The sequence below is a fragment of the Alnus glutinosa genome, chromosome 1, assembly GCF_958979055.1.
Source record: "Alnus glutinosa chromosome 1, dhAlnGlut1.1, whole genome shotgun sequence".
NCBI classification, from domain to species: domain Eukaryota; kingdom Viridiplantae; phylum Streptophyta; class Magnoliopsida; order Fagales; family Betulaceae; genus Alnus; species Alnus glutinosa.
Window position 1 is genome coordinate 47,000,272 of NC_084886.1, and position 22,142 is coordinate 47,022,413.

A 22,142-nucleotide genomic window follows, 5' to 3' on the forward strand; every position below is an offset into this window, starting at 1 on the left:
AATCTTGTTGCCTTTTGTGCCGCTCACGTGAGGGCCAACATACAGCCTAATGTTTTACAAGTTTTCTACATCTTCTAGATCAAACAGCAAAGTATAAATTTACTCATTTTTACCGCTCTTCAAAGATATTCTACACAATAAGCACCCTATCCACGTCACTACCAATAAAGGGGCAATTCATGTGTAAAGTAAATCTGAATGCAATGGTCAATTTCCAGAAACAAAAAAGAAAATGTTAGGCAGAAAGGCATAAAGCGCGGAGGACAAATATGTTCTTGTGATTCTTCTGAAGATTTAAATAGAATTATTGTCGGTACAAAAATTTTGATTTACTATACAGCTGAATGAATTGCACCAGTGAGGCAGGAAAAAAGAAGAAGCCAAGATGTTACAGGGATCTATATTTTTTATACTAGTAACCAATGAAATTGGTTGGCAAGCAAAGTTTTATTTACACAAAATACTTGCTACTTAGCTTTTGACATCCCATACCAAGCTTGTAAACAGTTGACCATTGCTGTAGGATTTCCAGTCTCTGGGTCTTCAGTCTATCTCTGTGGGGGGCATTTACTTCTTAGCTCGGCAAACGATTGTCTCTGGGATCGTGCAAACAAGCAAGATGGCAGCAGTCGCTTATGTGGCTAGGAGGAATTCTCCCCGGGCAAGGCTGATGAGGAGCGACTAAACAGTAGGGCCTTCTTGGATGCCCGAACATTCTTCAGAGTCATCATGAGTTTCTGTCTCTCTCCTTCAACCTCGGCAAATTGAAGGCTTAGTTGAGAGTAACGGTCATGCATCTCTTTTAGTTCAGTTTCCATAGCTGAATGCCTTCCCTTCAGTTCCAACATGTCTTTTATCAGCTCATTGATATCTCTAAAGCTTTGGAATACTGCTTCCTCGTCACTGTGTTGTCTCAGGAAAGAACTGGATCACAGAGCAGAATATCATGTTAATTAATTAGATGAATACTTTGTCTAGCTAGTTATATAGGGTGAACTACCTCTGTCCCCTAAAATTCTAAGATCCATTTCTATTCTGAAACTTCTAGTTTAGTTGTATTATTTTGGTTGCATTAGCTATCCATGCAGGCTGAAGAAACACCAAAGCGGTAAATATTCAAAGATTGCTGAAAATGACTTCAAGGGGGGCTGTACAGTGCAGCTCATCAGCAGAAAGCACACTGCAGAAATGGAGGGTCATGAATTTGGATTCACCAATTTGGAAGATTTTATCCGAGGGAAGTTCAGTGAACCACTACCACTTGTAGGACTTGTGGGCTAAACCCAACTAATTGAAGTATCCTAAACAATAGATTATGCGCTGGATATATAGAATTGTCCATAAAAACGTTTTCTCAAAAATGATAAGGGGAAAGAATCAGGGATGTAAATAAGTATTCAAATGTATGTTTTTGTCACCGGTAGATTATCCCAATGGTTGGTTATTCTTTCATAAATTAAAAAAGGAAACCTAAGCAAGGATCCCAAAAGTATACTAGATTGATTGCTAGACAGGAGTATAGGATCACCTGGCTGGTGACCAGTGTGACCCAAAAGAGAACGTATCCTGTGCATAATCTATCAAAGAATGGTGGATGCCACAGAAACTATTCATATCTCCTGTTGTAGTGGAATACCACCAGATATCACTAGGGAATGATATATCCTCCTAGATTTTCTTGTTTTTGGCCTGATCACAAGAGGCAGTAAAGCCAGCAGGCATTAATGAGATAAACCCCAGGTCTTGAAGAGCCCAATTTATGAGAACATGAAACCAAGCAAAGAAAGAATGAAGATATGATACAAATCTTGGGTAGAACTCACCCTTGAAAACCGGCATGCAAGGGGAGGGTGCCCAAGAGTTTATATAAACAAGTTGTACTTAAGCCATGTGGACCACTTAGGATTGTAACATACCACCACGCTCCGCAACCGATGTCTATGGCGGCCCACTCTATCCTATAGGTCGCAACCTTGGCAACTCAAACCCATGACATGGTGCATAGCTTTAATACCAAATGATACAAACATCAGGTAGAACTTACCCTTAAAAACCGGTTTGCAAGGTGAAGGCGCCTAATAACTTGTATACACATAGTTAAGATTGTACTTAAGCTATGTGGGATACCTAGGATCGTAACAAGATATCTAGAAAATAATTCTACTATGCAAGCAGATAGAATAAAAGAGAAAAAGGCATAAAGATACAGCAAGGTGAGAACTCGTAGGCAGGTAGTTGAGATGACCCAAAAGCTTAAGCTAGTAAGTGGGCCCCCCAACTAATCCATATCAAGTCCCAAACCCAACCAATATGCAATTCCTTAAGAACCCCTCTCACTTCAAGCCCCAACAAAAACCAAATATTGAGACAAACGAACCCGAGAATCCAACTAAAACCAAAACAAAGACAATAAGTCTGGTACACAGTCTAAAAAAAATAAACTGGACTCTGATACGATACTAGAACATCCAACCCAAAAATTTCAGCTACCAGGTAGAGAGGCCCAACTAGTACACAAACCAATATCAAATTCTAAATCCAGTTAATGTGTGATTCCTTAACAATCTGAAGTAATATTACATTGACAACTAGCAATAATGCCTGGCAGAATGAACATTGGAAGAGGCAGTGCCAAAACACTGCCTGATCTTAGGAATACATATTCAATACACTAGATTAGTTGGGAGGATGATGAATAAACAAGAAGCATACATAAGATCTGGTGGTCATATTTCTAGATCAGCAGGGACAAGAAAATGATGGAACTTCAAGACCAAATTTCATGGTAGAATAGAAAAACACAGGCACACAGACACACACACGTGCTTTATTTGGGCATAGGCTTTTTGAAGTTGAGTGGCATGGCAAACTTTTTGAAGCGAGCCTCAGGGCCTAAGCTTTACAGGACCCCCTATAATAGTGGTTTGAGCCCTTGTTAGTACTTTACATTTGAACAAGGCATGGTTAAGCTTTTCATACACGAGATATTGCTTTTAAAGTACAAGACCCACACACACACACACACACACACACACACATATATATATATATTCTGACAAGAACATTTTGTGCTCCCAACAATGGCAACTGCAGGTCAATTAGCTAGGCTTATCACAGGTGTAAAGCATGGTATACCTCTGAAAGTGGATGCTTGATTTCTTCTTTGATTGGAGCGCTTCAGCAAGCTCAATTTCCAGGGCAAGCACTCTTTCCAATGAATTACCACCGCATGAAAATTCATTGAACAAGGGGTATATGCTTCCCAGTTCTTCATTTGCCTGAGAAAGAAGCAGAAATAAGTGTCTAGAATAAGGAGCTAATATACTGTAAGGTTGTCAAGGCTGCAAATTAATTTACCTTGCGTAAGAGCATCAGTTCTCTTCGTAAACCTGGAAAAATTGAGTATAAATCACTATGATCTTGGGGAAGAAGTGAATTCTCGTGTTTCATCATTTCCAACTGCAAGCAGAAAAAACTAAAATTAGATACATTTTTTTTTTTTTCTAATGTATCTAAAATTAGATACATTTTATCAGAATATATCCTTAGCAAATCCAATGTCTGGTCCTAGAGGCTGTAAATGACAAAAAAAATATGCTATATTTGTTCCCCCAGGCCTTCTAAGAACATATGAGAAGTGATATACAGGCATCTTATCATTTCCCTTCACAATATATTACCTCCTTATTTAGGTGGTCCATGCTAGACTTTAGACTTTGGGCTTTTAAGTGATCATTGGTAAGAGATAAATGCTTCTCGTCATTGTGTAGTAAGTCTTCTTGATTTACAAGTGCAAGACTTGGAATACAATTTGCACCTCCAGATACAAGAGCATCCTGATAAATCATTATTCAAGAAATTTGTTAGTGACCAAGCTCTCAATGTGTCGTCATATGAAAGAATACACCAAATGGATGAAGATACAAGCAAACAATCTTTTCTTGAGACATAGATACACATGATTTGAAGCTACTTGACGTAAGTTAATAGTTTATAAGTAATGCAAAGAACTACTAACTAGTTCAGGACAAGAACTTGACAATCAAGTCTTAAAACATCACTGAGAAACTAACGATTTTGAGCAACACGAGAGAAATAAAATACCAACTAAGAAAGATGGCATAAATAAATCAACTTACAGTCATCTTTCTGCAGCAAAGTAAATTGCATGACTGTTTTGAAACATGAACTTTTCAAACTGATGAGTTACATACATCAGTTCCTACAGCTAAGGCATTTAGCCACACAGAAACGTTCCCAAAGTGGTCACATATTTTTGCAAAGAAGTCTCAAGAGTTGCCTAATTTGAGGATCTAGCACAACACGAGCCCATGAGTGAGGCAAAATCACTTAGTATAACAGGAAGTAGCTCAAGTGCCTTTTTGGATACTAAGTTCAACAAGTTCTTGGCTTTCCACTCCTTTGCAGCCATATAAAAGCACAAGCAACTACAAAACGGAAGGGCACCTTCAGTCAGTCTCCATTCTGTGGTCTCTAGAGAACCGAACTCCTTATCTGGCCTAACCAAAATAGCAACCATTAAAGTTCAATTTCAATTGCCCTGTGGGGAAAGCAACCCATGTATGAATTCCAACCAAATATTAGGAAACAACAGCTTGCCAATCTTAAGGTAAAGGGAAATTCCTTAGAATCTATGGATTGAAAAAAATCCAGAAAAAGCAAAGAAATTTGATCCGGCCAAACATATCCCAGAAAGGATCCAATTCCTTTCCTATGTACAAGAAGGTCATAATCCAAACCGATTTGTTTCCAGAATCTAGAAGACGGGGGAACTAAGAGTAGAAAGGATGTCCCCGGGAACCAAGGCTATCAAAGACTAGCAACCAATCAAAAAGAAGAAACATAGTAGGGAAGGAACTGAGATATAATGCAAAATAATATTTTCACTGGTCTCATTACTAGGCTTCGCCAGTACAGGTTTGGCTTGACCCACTTTACTAAACTTCTCTGGCCCAATCGAGGTCATGCCCTCATCTATTTTTGCTAAAGCCCGGTCCACTTCCCTAACATCTCCTTCAGCTGTCCTTTGAAAATATGAAGTGTCCCACTGACACCTGCCAAAACATTCCCTCGAATGAACCCTCACTGACCGGGATCAGACGCATCTACATACCCTCCACGAATGATGTCCTTTTGGTACTGAGGTATGGCCCCCACGACAGCAACGATCCTTGCATGGCCTCCCCTGCCAGACGACAAGCCTTCCGTACACATCGCAGACTCCCCCATCCCTGCAGTTCCTGCTGGCACTCGTTTCGCCACCACCCTCAACGTTGACGGACCCTTTTGCCTCAGCTCCACCCTACCTGCCACCTCCGCATATGACCTACCGTTAACATCTTTCTCCCACGTTTTTCTCACTGCCACCAAAGGAACGCCACCCACGGCGTTCGGCAGCGAACCACCAAATGGGCTGGCGTGGGTATGAAGCTTTGCGCCCCACGCTGAAAGACGAATCGAGAAAGGCCACCACCTTTCTCAACTTGGTGGCACAGGTCCTCCAGCCCCTACCTCCATGCCTCTCTAGGACTACAATGAACCCTCACTGACCATCACCCCCATACTCTGCCACCGCCACCACCACCACCAAATATCGACCATACCTATTAAAGCAAGGTTGTGCTAAGAAGACCTGTTCCCCTCCCTCGGCGATTTAAAAAAATCAGTCAACTCTGCTCCCTGGACTGGCATCTCCACCATGGACAGCAACCGTGCAACAGTCACCTAACCCAAAAACACTGATCGAGAAATCCCGCAGCCTCTTTCAGCCAAACACAACACTGATAATCCTAGCTTTGGTTTCTACCAAAAACCGACTCAAAAAACCCATCACAAACAACCAACAGCCTAGAACTACAACCCACTATCACAGCCACAGCCACAGAAAGCTGATGTCTCAAACGCGTTCAGAGAGGCAAGGAAGAGAGAAGAACAAGAAACAATGAGAAGGAGCAGCAGCCTTTTACATGATAAAAAAACTCATCGGGATGGTTTTTTGCCAAGGGAGCCCTCTTTCAGGCAATTGTCTAAGCAAAGGCTTTGACTTTTTGAGGGACTCTGGCATTATATGAGAGTTGAATCAGTTCGTTGTTTTTTGCATGCCTTTGCTGCATAAGTTGTAGTATGCTATGAATATATCACCATGTTTGACAAAATTATTAAATACCATTTCAATCAATTTTTTTTTTTATTAAAAAATTGAATTTCATTAAAAAGCGCAAGAACAATTCAAGTACACAAAATGTATACAAGAGAAACACCTAACCAGAAACAGAAAAAAAGAGCAAGAAAGTAATCATAGACAGTTGCCCAGTGGTATAGGGTACTAAGGAAAAAGAGCCTTTAAGCCCACCACCATCCTCTCGTGATCTTCAAAGCTACGGTCATTAAGTTCTCTACATATACACCACGTTATGCAGGACATACTCATCTTTCACAATGCTGCAATATGAGAACTACCAAACTGACATCTCCAACAAGCAAATAGATCTACCACTCGTCTAGGAATGACCTAGGCTAACCCAAAGAGACTGAAAATAGAATCTCATAAGGCAGTAGCAACCTCAAAATGGAGTAACAGGTGATCAACAGATTCTCCACTCTTCTTACACATACAACACCAATCTACCACTATGATATGCTACTTCCTCAAATTATTTGCAGTGAGAATCTTCTCTAACGCGGCCAACCAAACAAAGAACATCACTCTCAATGGAACCTTATTTCGTCATATACTCTTCCAAGGGAAATGAGTGCTATCAAGGGGAGATAGGACTTTATAGAATTATCTAACATCAAACAAATTGAAGAACGAAGTAAAGAGGTCCATCTCCCAGTCATGCGTTGCTCTGATAAAATTAATTTTCCAATTACAGGGATGCCTTTGCCCCTCTTCCTCTCTCAGGGGCTTCTGAGTTGGGGGAGAAGATTCGTTCTTCCCTTCCCTTGTTGTACATTTCCAAACCTTTTGAGCAACATTACTGGAGGGCTAGGAAGCTCAGGGAAGGTCACTCTGTGAAATGGAATGATGGGTTGCTATCAGATTCCTAGGAAGCCTTGAAGATGACTGTCGGCTTTGTTAACAAGGATACAATTGCAGAACCTCCAGTGAAGAAGGGCCTGCTTAGGAAGGGGTTTCTCAACCCTCGCCCGATTGTGTTAGTCCCTCCTGCTTTGTCTCGGGAGGTCAACGATGTCGGGGTGCTAGGGCCTCCCTTCCCTCCGAGTGGTTGTATCATTCCTTCATCCATAGAGGGAAATGGCTTCTCCCAATCTCAGGAATGGCCTATCGATTTTGATCATAACGGGGAGATAGTGGTTTGGGCGAAGGACGATGATTTATAGGATGGGTTGTCCTTGGATTGGGCGTTGGATGGTGTTTTTGGTGAGGAGTCCTTGGCTATCCAGGATGCCATGGAAGAAGATTTCAACCGGACAAGATGATATCGTACTAGAAGACCAAAGGCAAGAGGGAGCTCCTGAATTTCAAAAGCTCCATCAATTATGGTGACGCAAACGCTTCCTTTAGGCGTTGGAAAGGCAAGGCTCACATGACATATGGTTGTGTGCCTTAGTGGGTTTTGTGGGTTGTCTTTCAGGTCATAGGGTTTATTTCCCCGTGTTTTAGTTGGGTTCCTTTGTGGGTTGTTTTTGGGTGTTCTTTTTCGGATTCTAGGGTTTTAGTTCTGTGAGTTTTGTTGGGTTTTTGTGGGTTAGCTTTAGTTATTCTTGTGTATACTACCTGTGTACTTAAGGGTGCCTTACGCTTTTTTTTTAATAAAATTTTGCTTACTTATCCAAAAAAAAAAAATTCACTACTGGGAGTTACTAGAAAACTCCAAATAATCTGCCACAGAAGCATCCTTACAAAGGACAATACTAAATAACACAGGGAAAGCTGCCTTAAGGGACTGATTCTCACACCACATGTCATGTCAAAATCTAATCTTGGAGCCATTACTTACCTCAAATCTAGTATGACTAGAAAACTCCCCCTAACTCCATTGGACCCATGAACTTCATTAGAGCACCACCCACCTCACAAGCTACCATATTTAGAATCCATTACCACCCTCCACAAAGTCTCTTTCATGCACATAGTGCCATAACCATTTCCCCAAGAGAGCTTGGTTGAACTGAAAAAGATTTTGGACCTCAAGCGTCCTCAATGATTGACCATTTCAATCATTAAAACCCCAAAATGCCCTTGTACCTAGGAAGTGTTAAGAAAATCACATAAACACATGAATTCTAGAGGAAACCTATATTGCAGATCACACAAATCACATGAATGCTCGAGATAAACCGCAATCCTGCGTGCACATTGTTTTAAGTGACAAGTGAAAAAAAAAAAAAAAAAATTATGTAGGCCATCAAGCCTCTGGTTATACATATATGAAGCATTCCTGTGGGAAAAAAGTAATTAAAATGTAATTAGCTCATTTTTTTTAAATTTGGTTGTAATATGCCATTGTATTAAGAGAGCATTGTGCTTTTGTGCTAAATTTAGATTCCAGCACTCAAGCCAGTAATAATGTAATTTAGATCGATACATTTCTCATTTCAAACCTAATATGAAGACAATGTTCAATCATTATCAATAAAAATCCAAATGCACCATTTTTTATTTATTTACTCATTTTTTATTTTTCTTCTTTTTAACTGTGATTAATTCGCAAGACCACCGTTTACATTTATGCTAGTATTAAAGACCTTACAAGTTACAAGCTTCTGGTTAAGTTCTAAAAACAGTCTTTACTGAAGGCCAAAAGGTAAATATGGAGCACAAAAGATCAGGATCAAAATACACTGGGAAAAGAAATGACAAAAAAATACTCTTTACATGATTATATAAGTAATCACATTTCTTTCTTTGTTTTTTTGTTTTTTTTTAAAGGTCTCTTAGACAAATAGAACACAGAAAAGTACAATTAGTAAACCAGAATTGATGCTTGTCAAGTAACATAAGATGTACTCTATCCTAAATATTTCTTTCTTCTGTACATCAACATATTGTGGGCTTCCTAATCCACATATAAATGCCACAGTTTCAACTTATCTGCTTAATTGATAAGAACTTCACGAATATGTTCTCTTAGGAAAATCAAATCAGTTCATACATAAAGTTAAACTATACCAAGGCACACACATGTATGCTACATGTAACCTTTGATACCCATTTGCAAAAGTTACAAAGGTAAAAATGAACTACCCTGATTCATCTGAAAGGATGCTTCCAACCAAAAATAAAAATGAAATACCTGTGTGTGTTGCACATTCATGATGGCACTTGCATGGTCAGCTTCATCCACAGAAATTGCACATGCATGTTCTGCTTCCTCAAAATTCAATGAACTATCTTGGTCAGAGAGCTTACAAAACAGTTCCTCAGTCGGACTCTTCCCGGGAGCCACATCTGAAATTAATCTTCCATTGCTTGGAATGCCTGTAATCAAACTTTTCTGGAGTTTTCTAACAACGGGCTCATCAGACATGCAATCCACTTTGAGTAATCTATCATAGCCTTCCTTCTGAATATTTATCTGGGATGTGTAACTTTCTAGCAAATCTTTCATCAACGTCAGCTCTGCTGCAATTTTAGATTTTTCATCGTTGCATTTTTGCAAAGAAACTTCAAGCTCTTGCTTTTCTTCCTTACAGCACTCAAGGCTTATTAATGAGCACTCCTTTTCAGCCTTCATCATGTCACAGGCATTCACTAGTTCACACTTTTCAGTTAGTGCTGACTGCAACTCAGCTTCAAATTCCAAGATCCTTAATCTCAGCTCTTCATTTCTTTTCAAGTGAGAAGCCTCAGATTTCTTCCTATTCTCAACTTCATCAATTGCATCTTGCAATTTCCACAGCATTTCCTCACTGTGCTTTTTGGAGAAGGAAATCTGATGTTTCTGTTCTTGCAGCTTGGTCTCGTACTGTTCTTTGATAAATGCAATTCTCAAAGACTCTTGCATGGCAACTGGTGGTCCTTCAGGTTCTCTCTTCTCACGAGCCTGGAGACACTCAGCATCAGCCCTGTCTTTAAGCTCCTTCAAATGGATGGACAAGTTCTTAAACTCTTCTGTCTTTAAAGCCTGTTCAGCAAGCCTCGAGCAAAGCTCACTACATTGCTTCCGCAGCATTATCAGTTCATCATTATGTCCTTCCAACAAGGTTATATGCACAAGCTGTTCATCCAACTTGGCTTTAAGTACAAAAGATTTGACTTCTAGTTCCTCCATGGAGAACATCAGGTTATCAACTTCTTCTTCACAATTCATTAACTTGTGCTCCAGCCTTTCAACCTCAAGAGCATGCTGACTTTTTTCCACATAGAAAATGGCCTTGATATTTTCAGTTCTATTCTTGTGTTCCTCAAGCTCAGACGTTAAAACATTGTTTCTATCAAGAAGTACTCTGTTCTCAGCAATAGATGCTTCTAACTCAGACTTCAAGGAATCAAGCGTTGTCAACAAACTAGCATTCTCTTCAACGTAACAGGCTTCATTAGCAAGACAACGATCATGTACTATCTCATCATTAAGATGCTTCTTGTGAAGCTCAACAAGGTGCTGATCTGCAGATTGAAGTTGCTGAATGAGATCCTCTATCCAGGCGTCACACTGAGTTCTTGTGAAAATGAGTCTAACATCTATACCCATAGAAAATTCATGCATTTCAGACAGCTGCATTTCCACAGAACAGCATTCTTCCTGGACACTTTTAAGGCATTCTTCAGTGACCAACAAAAGATGGCAGACTCTCGTTTTTTCCAATTCTAGATCTGATACCAGTTGCTTAAGACGGACCAGTTCAGCTTTCTGCTGATCAAGATGTAGTAACTGGGATTGCTTCTCATCTAATTGGGAATTTAGTTTTAAGACTGTACTCTCAAATTTATCTCTGGAACTTCTCTCGATATGCAGCTCATCATGCATAGATCGCAAACTTTCTTTCAAATTATTAAGCTCCATTGCAAGCTTGGCAGATTCCTCCGTTTTATCCTGCAAAGAAACCATCAAAGTGTCTTTTTCTTCCATAAATGCTGCTATGGTCAACTTACACCTTCCAAGGTCATCAGTTACAGTTTCTAATGCGAAGATCTCATGGGCAAGATCCTTGTTTTTAGAAGTAAGTTGTTGCAGCTCAACTTCCAAACGATCTAGATCAGATAAAAGTTCTTTGTGCTGCTGTGTGTATCCTTCTTCAGCTTCAGAGCTAACCTTGAGTCTGTTAGCAACAGCCTCAACTTCTAGTTGAAATTTTTCCAACAGGGAATTAGACACATCTATTTTATCCATTATAGCTTGCATGTCATGTTCAAACTTCTGTTTCATGATCAAATTATCTGATTCTGCTGTTCTTAAAGACACTTGAGCCAAATCTCTTTCATCCACTAGAACTTTCTTCTCCTCAATGAGTTGGAGAATCTTTTTAAATGCAGTATGATGAAGCTCTTCTAATTGCAACAGAACACCTGTTAAGTTCTTTGACTCCAAATTCTGGCAAAAAGATTCGCTCCAGAGAGACAGTCCACCACACTTTTTTTCAGAAGATGTCAACAGATTCGACAATTTATCTTGCAGAAAGTTGATAGTATTCTGTAGATTCTCCTTCTCAGAAATCAGCTCATCAAATTCCACTCTGACTGCTTTCAACTCTTCCTGAAAAGAGGAAATATCATTCTCAAGATTGCCATTTTCTTGGGTTTTTTTGTTCAAAAAATTTTCCAAATCTATTTTTTCTTCAGCGCAGGCCTCATACTTTCTCTCATAACTTTTGTATTCTGTCATCAAGGCTTCCCATTCAGTAATCTTCTGATTGAGAAGACGATTTTCAAGGGTTACATTTTGTAAATTTGATTCTAAAATTTGGTTTTGCTGAGCCAAGTCATTGCATTTTGCAATGCAAGTTGCCTTGTAATCATTAAGGGAATGAACATCATCCATAGCATCCTGCAGCCCAAGCATCAGTAACTCCTTGGACTCAGTTGAAAGCTCCAGCTGCTGTTTACATTCTTCAAGTTTCTCTTTCATGAGTCTAAATTCAGAACTTGCTTCAAGCAAACTCTCCTGTAGAGTTTTCGAAAAAATATCCAAGTATACATTCACCAAATGAATTTCGTAGATTTCATCGTCAACCTTTTGGTATAGTCCTTCCTGCAAGAAGAGTGATATTTTCGAATCCTCAGAAAGAGCATATCCACCCAAGTTCTGTTTTTTTGCCCCTATATGGTTACGCTGACACTGCAAGAGTTTGGAAGCATGATGTTCCTCTGAATCCAATTTCTGGTTCTGCACTGTTTCTGGGTACGATTGAAAGATGGGTTCTGGAGAATCTGCAAAAGCTTGCTTGATAAGGTTCTGATTAGTCTCAAACATAGATAGAACCTGAAAAGATAGTTGTTCAAGGTCCTTCTGTAACTGGTTCACAGCAATAGAGTAATTCAAGCGTGCCCGCTTAAGAGCTGCTTCTGCAGTAATAGCCCTTCTTTCAAGGTCCTTGTTGAGAGATTCCAAATCACGCTTGTCTTCAGCGATTCTTAGTAGCTGCTCATTCATGTCTTGGTGCGTAGTCTCCATCTCTGCCTTAGTGGATGAAATTGTGTACATGCAAGTAGAATGCTCATTTCTGAGACTTTGCAACTCTCCCATCATCTGCCTCTGCGTTTCCTCAAGTTCCTGAATGAGAGCTTCATAGTAGCACTCCATCTGGTCCATTTTCCTGGCAAGGCTTTCCTGTTCAGCTTTTGACTCATCCAACTCCCTTAGAAGTTCAAAGAGCTTTCCTTTCAATGCATTTGTCGCATCAACAGAATCAGATTCGTGAGACACCAGACTAGGAATTTTAAGACAATGAAGAATGCCTTCCGGTTGATACAAGTCTGCATCAAATCCAGTTCCTGGTACAACTGGCTCACTTCTACGTAAGTTCATTTCTCTCATTTCCATTACACTTGTAAAGTTGAGCCCTGAAATTGCCTGTCCAGTTCCTTGTTTGAGATCCTGCAGAACACCAAGCAGTGCCTCCAAGTCTGAGTGCAGGAACCTGAAGTCTCCTTCATGCAGTCCAAAGCATGCCTTGTTTTGAAGCTCTCTTATCTTATCCTCCACTAATAAAAGCCCCTTTAGCCATCTCAACTGTAACTCTTGAGATAAGTGATGCTGGTCTGTCTCAATAGATTCTCTGATGGTAAATGGAGGGCTTAATTTAGAACTTTTAAGCTGTTCAAGATCATCTTTGAATTTAGAACACTCTGATTTCATTACAGAAACTTCTTTTGCCAGTTCTTCTCCTGAAGCAATCTCTGCAGCAAGTTGCTGGGCCAATCTTTGTGCTTCAACACCTATTTCATCAGCATGACTATGTAAAGAGCTTACCTCCAGCTTAAGCTCAAGAATAGAAGACTCAGCTGCTTCCAAGCTTCCTCTAAGTCTACTATTCTCTTCATAAGTGATTGCCAATTCATTATCTGCAGAATAATCAGAACTCCAGCCATGAACCCAGTCATTAGTCCCTTGAGCCAAAAACCTATTATCAGAAGGGTCCCCTTTCTCTGGCTGAGGACTTTGACTAAGGGAGAGTCCACCTAAATCGCCTGAGATTGTACTCTTAAGGCTGTCAATTTCATTTGTGCTGGACATATCATGCTTCTCAGCATACAAACTTTCTGAAGTATTGGATGAGCCATCAAACCCAACAGCTGAATCTGCGTACTCTTCATTCAGTCCCACCTCTTCTTCAAGCGAAGGCAGCTCTTTAGGTTCTTTTTTGAATCTAACTCTTGCAGTAACCTATGAAAAATCAGAGAAGATAAACATACTTGTCAATCATAGAGAAAATACTTGAGCCAGGAACAGGGCTTTGCATAGGAACACTAAATTGTATTATTCCATATCGAATAATTTAGGCCACTCAAATTATCATCCCAAACTACTAAAAATGCCTTTAAAATATCACCAGTAAGAAAACAATACCAGATTTTCTCCTTCTACTCACTACAGGAAAACTTTTGTCAATTTCTTTGGTAACTAGTTAACATCTTCTAGGACCTCCAAAAATAAATAGGAGATTAAAAATATACCATTATGAAATCTCTACCAGTACTTTGGACGTTCTAGAGAGAGAAACATGTTCAAGTATGTGTTCATAATTTATGTCATCCAAGACAACAGAGGTGAGGGCCATTTCAACAACGAAATGGCCTAATCACTTTAAGATAGCCTGATTTCCGTTAATAGCACTGGCCTTGACATTGTGGGATAGATAGGTAGTGAAGGACCTATTGCAGCAAATTTGTTGAGCGCTTAAGAAAAATAAACTCCTTCAGCAGTTCTTATATCTGTGTAAAGGATTTTAAGATAATCTTCGAAGGTAAGTATCTGAAAAATGTGTTTTGGTGAGATAGAAAAATCATAAGTTTCAAATGGTTTTTTTTTTTGATAAGTTCATAAGTTTCAAACGTTTACCTTTTATCCTTTCAATATTCTCAAGTCAACAAGATCAAAATGTAGTCCTGTTGGGCAATTCTTACAGTGGACGTGGGCCTTTAAGGCCAAACCACTTCAATCCTTGTGCTTTCTCTTATCTCCCTTTCTAAATTTTGGTAGTGTGAATTTATGTTAATTGTTTTGCATTCATAAAACAGCATAAGAAAGAGCCTAAGTTGCTATTTTTCTACGTAACCATTGAATGCATTGAAAGAGGAATTTTATTGTGTCAGACAACAAAAATTCTTTCCTAGACACATGTCTGAAACACCTCAAAAGCATTGATAATTTTAAAATAGGCCTTTTTAATTATCATACTGGCAGCCAGCATTGCTCAGGCTAATAGTGGACAAATCAATATGCATCTTCTGTTATTAAAAAAATATTAGGAACTGATTTGAAGAGACCAGAATTATGACATGAAATACATGACAGAAATTTTTCTGGTAGAAAATTACTTGACTTATTATTGTACAAAAAGAGAAAACATAAAGAATAGTTTATGCATAGACTATATGTGGAAAAATACAAAGCAAGAAGAAAATGATCAAACCTTATCCATCTGATCATTGACAGTCTCTCCAGAAGATGATACTTTTCTACCAGCAGATTCATAATGACTATTTTGGTCAGAAGTTGTCTCCAGACCCCTCTCTCTCAGTTCCCTCTGCTGCTCAAACTCTCTGAAAGCGAACAAATAGAATTGAATGCACTGAAAATAGCTAAAGCATGAAGAATGTATTTCGAAATGAAGTACCTGAAACCGGTTTTAGAAGTTAGCAGCTGTACAGTGACCTGATATTGAATAACAAAACCAAAAAATGTTATGAGGGAAAGCACTACATCTCTATGGGAAATACTTTATAGCAAGCAAGCTATAATGAAACTTTGTTACTGGAAGCTACAAAGGAACATAGTCGTTGCTATTGATATATGACCTAGCAAGCAGAGAAATAACAAAATACTTTTCTCAAGATAGTATTATGTCAGAGAGAAGATGAACTTCAGAAATCCTCACATGTAAGATAGTTCCAGAGTCACATCCATGAAGTGGCAGTGCAACAGCAGAAGGCTTTAAGGCATCAGCATAATCAGCAAGGTTGATGTTAGCCTCACCAAGGATGCTGGAACGTGAAGAACCCTGATTTCAATGAGATTTAGGCCAAATATAAAGTCAATCTCGGTTATTAACAAAAACAAAAGAAAAGATCGAAGGAAAAACAAGAGAAATATAATAACTAGGACAAATAATGTTAACTCATATAGTTCAAATATTGATTACATTAGAAAGTATCATTTAAGGTAAGAATATAGGAGGAATTTACCATTGCCAGCACGAGTTTATAGAGCTTCTCATCATATTGTTTTGTTTTGATGTCTTGAAGAAGTCTGGTAGTTTCATAAATAGGATCCCCCCATTTGCATGTGCCATTTCTCACATTCGCTTTGGTTGTCTTTGCGGTTGCCTTTCCAGAATCCGCAGGAATGAAAGATAAAAACAGCTTATCCCATCCAGTTTGTGGAATCTAGATCATGCAAAAAGAAATATAAATTAAATGCATATACAACAAAACCAGATGGATAAACAAAATTCACATATGTAGCATGCTTTTTTTTTTTATATATAGATAAATGATATTTATTCATTTAAAGAGTAGAGGGGCGCAACCCTAATACACAAGGAGTATACAAGAGAACCCCTAAATTATAAAAAAAGAGAACATAACTCCAAAACTCAGAAAAATTGGAGACATGCACACTATTCCAGTACACAAGGAGTAGATAGCATGCATTATAAAAGCACTTTAGCCCAACTGCCAAAACAAGCTCAATATAAAACGTCCAAAAGAACTTTGAGCCAAACTTAAAGCCACTTAAATAATTTCAACACACAACTTGGGCTTCATTCCAGACTTCCTGCTATACTTGAACAAATTTTGATACATCTTTCAATACCAAGACAAAATCAAAAGTGAGAACAAAAGCTTTAGGCCTTCTTACTCCTATTAACCAAGTTCTTGGAAATGTCAACGATAAGAACTCTAACAACAGAACACCACATTGCATGGTGGACATAAATATACCCATGGGGACACAGAAAACTTAGGATTGTGCAAATTATCCTGATTCCTTTATTCATTTATGTATTAAATAGAAAATATGTGCACAGGATGTGCCTTATCCTGATTCCTGTACCTCACATAATGCATGTGACACCTTAAGTTTAATATCATAGTCTCCAATACTCAAAACAAATTCTGTATACTGAGATAAATAATATAAAAAAATAAAAAATCTGAATTTTTGGAAGAAATAAGAAACAGTTACAGAAAAGCATAATATCAAGGTAATACCGACGATACATGTGCTCTCATATATAATCATATGCCAACTAAAGTTATGTAACTCAATGAATCCACTTATCATTGATAGGTCTGGTTTCTGTACAAAACATAAAATGCCTGCTGATAATTATATGGCTAGATTTTGCAGTAAACTAACTGCATTCCCATAATGTTTTTTAGGTCTTCAAATATTTTTGAAATTTCCAGTGGTCTTCAATGCAGCATTGTCCTTATGCAAGACTGTTAAGAAGCTAATATCCAAATATCACAATCAGGATGATTGACTCCCGCCTCATTTACTTCAGTGTGATTAATTCTCTGAAAGGAGCCAAACAGAGGTGACAGAATAGTAGCAATTGTTGGATATTCTCCGTATAAAAGTCAGAATATGGTTCTTATGGGTGGTTTAACAAAAACATGTTTTTTTTTATAAGTATTTAACAAAAACATGTGCTGATTACAAAAACAGCTTTTTTATTAGAATTCTTCTTCTGATTAGGTGTCTCTCTTGTATACGTACTTGGGTGCTGCTGACATTTGAAAAATTCCTCAACTGTTGCATAGTCACAACAATCTTGCACTGAATTGTCTTTTCTCTCTTTTTTTGGGGGGGGATGGGTGGGGGGGTAAGGGCGATAACTGCTTGTTTAACTTTGAAGGTTCAGTCCAGAAAATCTTAACTGCAAAATGCTAGTCACAAACCCAAAGAAACAAATGCTCGAAGTGTACTACATACAATTGAATACCGAAATCAGGCAATCGGTGTGAGATCAGCTTGCAGAGAGAGAGAGAAAGAGTAAAAAGAAGTAAATCCATGGGCAGTCCTAAGAGCGGGATAGCTTGGATTGCTTTCCAGAAAAGATTTTCTATCTGAAATCAATAACTCCTTAAACTTGTCCACGATCAATTTCATATTCTGAAAAGATTGCATGATCGCCTTAATATTAGTCCATAATCAATTGAAAAATAATACCTTGAGGGAAATGCTCTACTTCCCAAATTTTTGTCCCCAAAAGTGGTTCTCAAATGATGCGTCATCATCTCAAGATGATGACACATTTCGTAAAATGATAGATCACATGAGATTGTGACACATCATTTGGGAACCAAATTTTGGAAAAAAAATTTGGGATGTGTAGCACTTCTCATACCTTGATTAACCTCAACACACGTTTACAGCATATAAATTCATATATGTTTTTCTTTTTTTAAAGGGACAACCCAAATTAACTAAATAGGAGTTGAGTAAAGTTAGCAACAGTGATATTAATATGATATCTAATTCAAGAAATTTATTATTTTAAAAAACAAATATTAAAAGACCTAAAAGCTTCAATTTAAATTCTCCATAATAAATTACCAATTGTAATTATAGCAAATAAATCATGAGAGGAAAATCCTAGACCACTATAATATTCTATGTAAATAAGCAAGTCAATAGATGCCATAAATATGTAACATTTTTCATCAAATAACCAAACAATCAAATTATGGAACTCAATATATAGATGATGGCCTATGTTTTAAAAAAACAAACAGATTAAAACTGAGGCAAAAAAAGTTCAATTTAAATCTTACCATTTTTCGAGGATAGTTTTGACGATTTTTTCGGATTTGGGTTTCACGTGGGTTTTGGGTGCTTTCTGGCTGGGAGGGTTCATAGGTCATTTTGCTATTTTTTGGGTTTGTAACAGCTTTATTGTATATTGCCTATATACGTAGGGATGCCTTATGCTTTTTCAATAAAGTTGTAACATTATCAAAAAAAAAAAGTGACCACACCTTCTATTTCCAGGAACCTCGGGTGCAAACAATAGATATTTTAAAAAAAATTAGAAATTATGAGCCAAAACTTTCAGTTTAAGAAATTTTAGTGGAGGCAATTGCCCACACTCAGCATACCTGGCTCCGCCTCTAGCTAGATCAGAACCCTACAACAATTACAGAATTGCACAAATACTGAACACATTTGCTCAATAAATCGCCTTAGAGTTTACTAGTTCACCTTATACTGCTGTATTTTGAATCTATGTTGGTAATTGTGGTTGTCTGTTTGTAAGTATTAAAGTGGTGAAATTCTAGCGTACAACGTAAATTAATCACAGGCATACATTATACATCGGAGGTCAACAAAGAAATTGATAAATTAAGTTTATCGAAATGTCTTTCAGTTGCAGAAATTTTACTCACATGTGTAGCATGGAATTGTAGCCGGAAAACGACTTTTACTTTTGTCTTCTCAAGCTTCCACTTTGCAATCCTTGACATCACTGGAAACTTATATTATGGTTGGCTGCATAACATCAGGGTTCCACTTCATTCCCCGATCCCATTTATTCTAAATCAACACAACATGGTTGTAGTATTCTACAAATAAATAAGATGATGATGATACATGAAAAGCAGAAAAAAAATGTGGAAAGATGAAAATTGCTGTCTGCTGGATGACAAACATCAATACTCTAGCTGTAAATTATTTTTCTCAACTAAGTTTAGGAATTTACTAGAACAAATGCATAGAAAAGGAAAATTTTGTCCATTGTGCAGGGAGATTACAACTTTAAAAAGGCACAGATGCCTTGAACCAGTTTGGAGGTCACTAAGATTTTATAAAAAGAGCAGTTTCAACAGCAGTATTTAAAAAAATAAATAAAAAATTAGGGCCAATGACTAACACTTGATGGAAGCAACAGAAAGCTTGACAAGAGAAATATCATAAAACATTTTTTTTGATAAGTAATATCATAAAACATTAAAATGTAGTCAATGGGATCAGATGATGTATTTGCATATTTAAACACTTAGCATGCTTAGAATTCTAATAGAAAAGAAGACCAAAAAGAATGGTGTTTAAGGCAACCATAATTAAGTCCCATGTGGTAGTACTTAAAAGTAAACTCTGAAAAAGGAAAACATCTATATGGGAACCTGACCAAGATTCTAGAGCACTGAAACCACCTTTGATTTCTATGATGCTGCAGGATATGCATGTGGAACAACACCTAGATGCTGACTCATGCAAGCTCAACTGGACAAATAGATTTAACATGATAAGTTCCCTTATTAAAACATGAAACTGTGGAAACAATGGAAAAACTCTTGATGGAAGGAGCAATAGACAAGAGTCCAGTCATTGACATGGTCCTTACAACAGGACTCGAGATTAAGAACTTGAAGCCAGACAATCCAGTACACTACATTTAATCGGCGAAACCTCAAACCTACCTAGCTGTAATTTTTTACAGTAAACAAGAATAAACCTTAAAAAAAACCTTTAATTGAACATCATATCCACTAATTCAACCCTCAAAGCTTTGTAAAATTAAACATGCAGTTGTCCTTGAACAGTGGTAAAACATCCTAAGGGGTGGGTTCTACCTAGGGTTTAAGGCACTCACCAGAATTTACAACATTTAGACAGGAAAATTGATAATTCACAACATAGCAGGGTCAAAGGAACACAGGATCACTTTCCAATATATGCTGAATTTCGGGTCAATATCCTGATGCATCAAAATAAAAGTACTCTCATCAAAACAAAAAGTCAAAATTGTACATGCCATGAAATTTCCCACTCCAAAATTCAAATTAGAATTCATTACTCGGCACAAACAGTTGTTTAGGCAACTTTCATTTAGTGAGATTTAGTGAGTTGCACGCTAATTGGCAGGCCCTAATATGTATATTTATTTAAGTAAATAAGCAAGTTCGTATATTAAAGAGCAATGTACATCAAATCTTATGTTCAAATTTCATTAGCCAAAAAGAAATCAATAGAATTATTACGAAAAAAAGGTTTTAGCATTGAGATCCTACAACTCCCTGGGCTAGAAGGAACCAGAAAATAATGAGGATGAGGCTATCATAAAAACCCACAGTTAAAATCATTAATAAACTCGGTCAAAATGCAGATTTATACAAATCGAGATCTTCAATTTACATTCAAAAACACTAATTTCACCGTTTGGTTGCTTAGAAAATATACGTGAATGAATTATAACTTTGAATCCTTAAAGGCAATCCCTCAGGAATCAAAATGTAGACAGTCCATTCAACTGGACCTACTACAACAACTTGGTCCAGCTGGGTCAAGCTCAACAATTTCATTTTCCTCTAATTTCTCAGCAACCAAACAGAAAAAAAGAGGAAAAAAAATTGAACTAGAAACCAATATAGAAACGGAAACAAAAGCCAATTACAGCCCATACCTTGTTCGACCGGTCATAAACTTTCCCAAAACGCCAAACCCAGAGACAATCCCAAATGCCCACTTGAAAGGAGCAAACTTAACGCCTCCAAGTCCAAGAAAACACAGTGAATCTTAGCTATTTTTTTCACCTTGGAAAAAAGAAAAGAAAAGAAATAAATGAAGAAAACGACAAGAAACAAGACCCGGAAAACACGTTCAAACAATGCCGAAAAAGAGTGAAACGGCGAAAAGAGAGGAATCGATTCAACCCAAATGCCTAGCTGAAAGTGGAAAGAAAATGCAATCTGAAACCTAAAAGGCACTACTGTTTTTCTTCAACAAAACGTCCACCAAAACCCCACCAAAAAAAAAGAAATTTTTTTACCAGATTTGACATGTGGGACGTCGAATTTAAACCAACTTATACCATGAAGAAAACGCCAAAAGAATGTGATTTTTCTACGCCCAGTGCTGTGAATGAACAGGAACACAGAGAGAGAGAGAGAGAGAGAGAGACGCGCACATACGAACCCGCCCCCCCCCCCCCCCCCCCCCCCAGTAAATGTTGACATTTAAATCGTCAAAAATTCAAAACAAACAACGAAAAAAAGATAAAAGAAAATATATTTAATACAATGGGATTAAAATAATGCAGGGAGCGCAGTGAGGGTGGGTACCTAGCTGCGGATCTGTAGGTGCTTAGGGCGGAAGGAAGAGCAGGAATCTTTACAGCGAAGGCTCTGAGACTCGCAGAGACTTTGAGGGATTGTGGGTGTATTTTTGTGTTGGCGTAAATAAGTGGTTAAGTGTAGGGGGGTATCGCCATTAATAAGGTGAAGTGGAGCTTGGGAGTTTAGCTCGTATATCAACCTCAAAAACCCGCCAAATCCTGTGATTGGCCTCCATTATTACTTTCCCAATTAGACAAATAAGGTTGTCCAGTGGGGTTTACTTTCACTGCCCTGGAGGGTAGCGTTGGATTCTCTGAAATGCCCTCGCCTTTGACTCATTTCCTGCTCTTACAGAAAAAGTCGTGTTTGTGTTTTTGTTTATTCCCCTTTTTTTACGGATGGCTGATGATCGAATACGTTCGGACCCCAA

General features: G+C 38.1%; 1 protein-coding gene across 10 annotated transcripts; it reads right to left on the bottom strand.

Moving 5' to 3' along the window:
• Window positions 1-272: 272 nt before the first annotated feature.
• Window positions 273-21,932, bottom strand: LOC133853882 (uncharacterized). 10 transcript variants are annotated; one of them, XM_062289909.1, is made up of 13 exons: window positions 21,719-21,932; window positions 21,061-21,190; window positions 20,251-20,355; window positions 19,043-19,190; window positions 15,833-16,033; window positions 15,526-15,648; window positions 15,265-15,302; window positions 15,061-15,190; window positions 9,282-13,811; window positions 3,681-3,836; window positions 3,358-3,459; window positions 3,136-3,278; window positions 273-924 (listed from the first exon to the last, which is right to left on the bottom strand). In XM_062289909.1, exons 4-13 carry the CDS (start codon window positions 19,118-19,120, stop codon window positions 642-644), a joined length of 5,784 nt encoding a protein of 1,927 aa, XP_062145893.1. In that variant the 5' UTR covers window positions 19,121-19,190; window positions 20,251-20,355; window positions 21,061-21,190; window positions 21,719-21,932; the 3' UTR covers window positions 273-641. The 10 variants fall into 10 exon arrangements, with proteins under 10 accessions (XP_062145893.1, XP_062145896.1, XP_062145904.1 ...); XM_062289912.1 differs by lacking the exon at window positions 21,719-21,932 and adding an exon at window positions 21,469-21,572; XM_062289920.1 differs by lacking the exon at window positions 21,719-21,932 and adding an exon at window positions 21,368-21,458.
• Window positions 21,933-22,142: the final 210 nt, after the last annotated feature.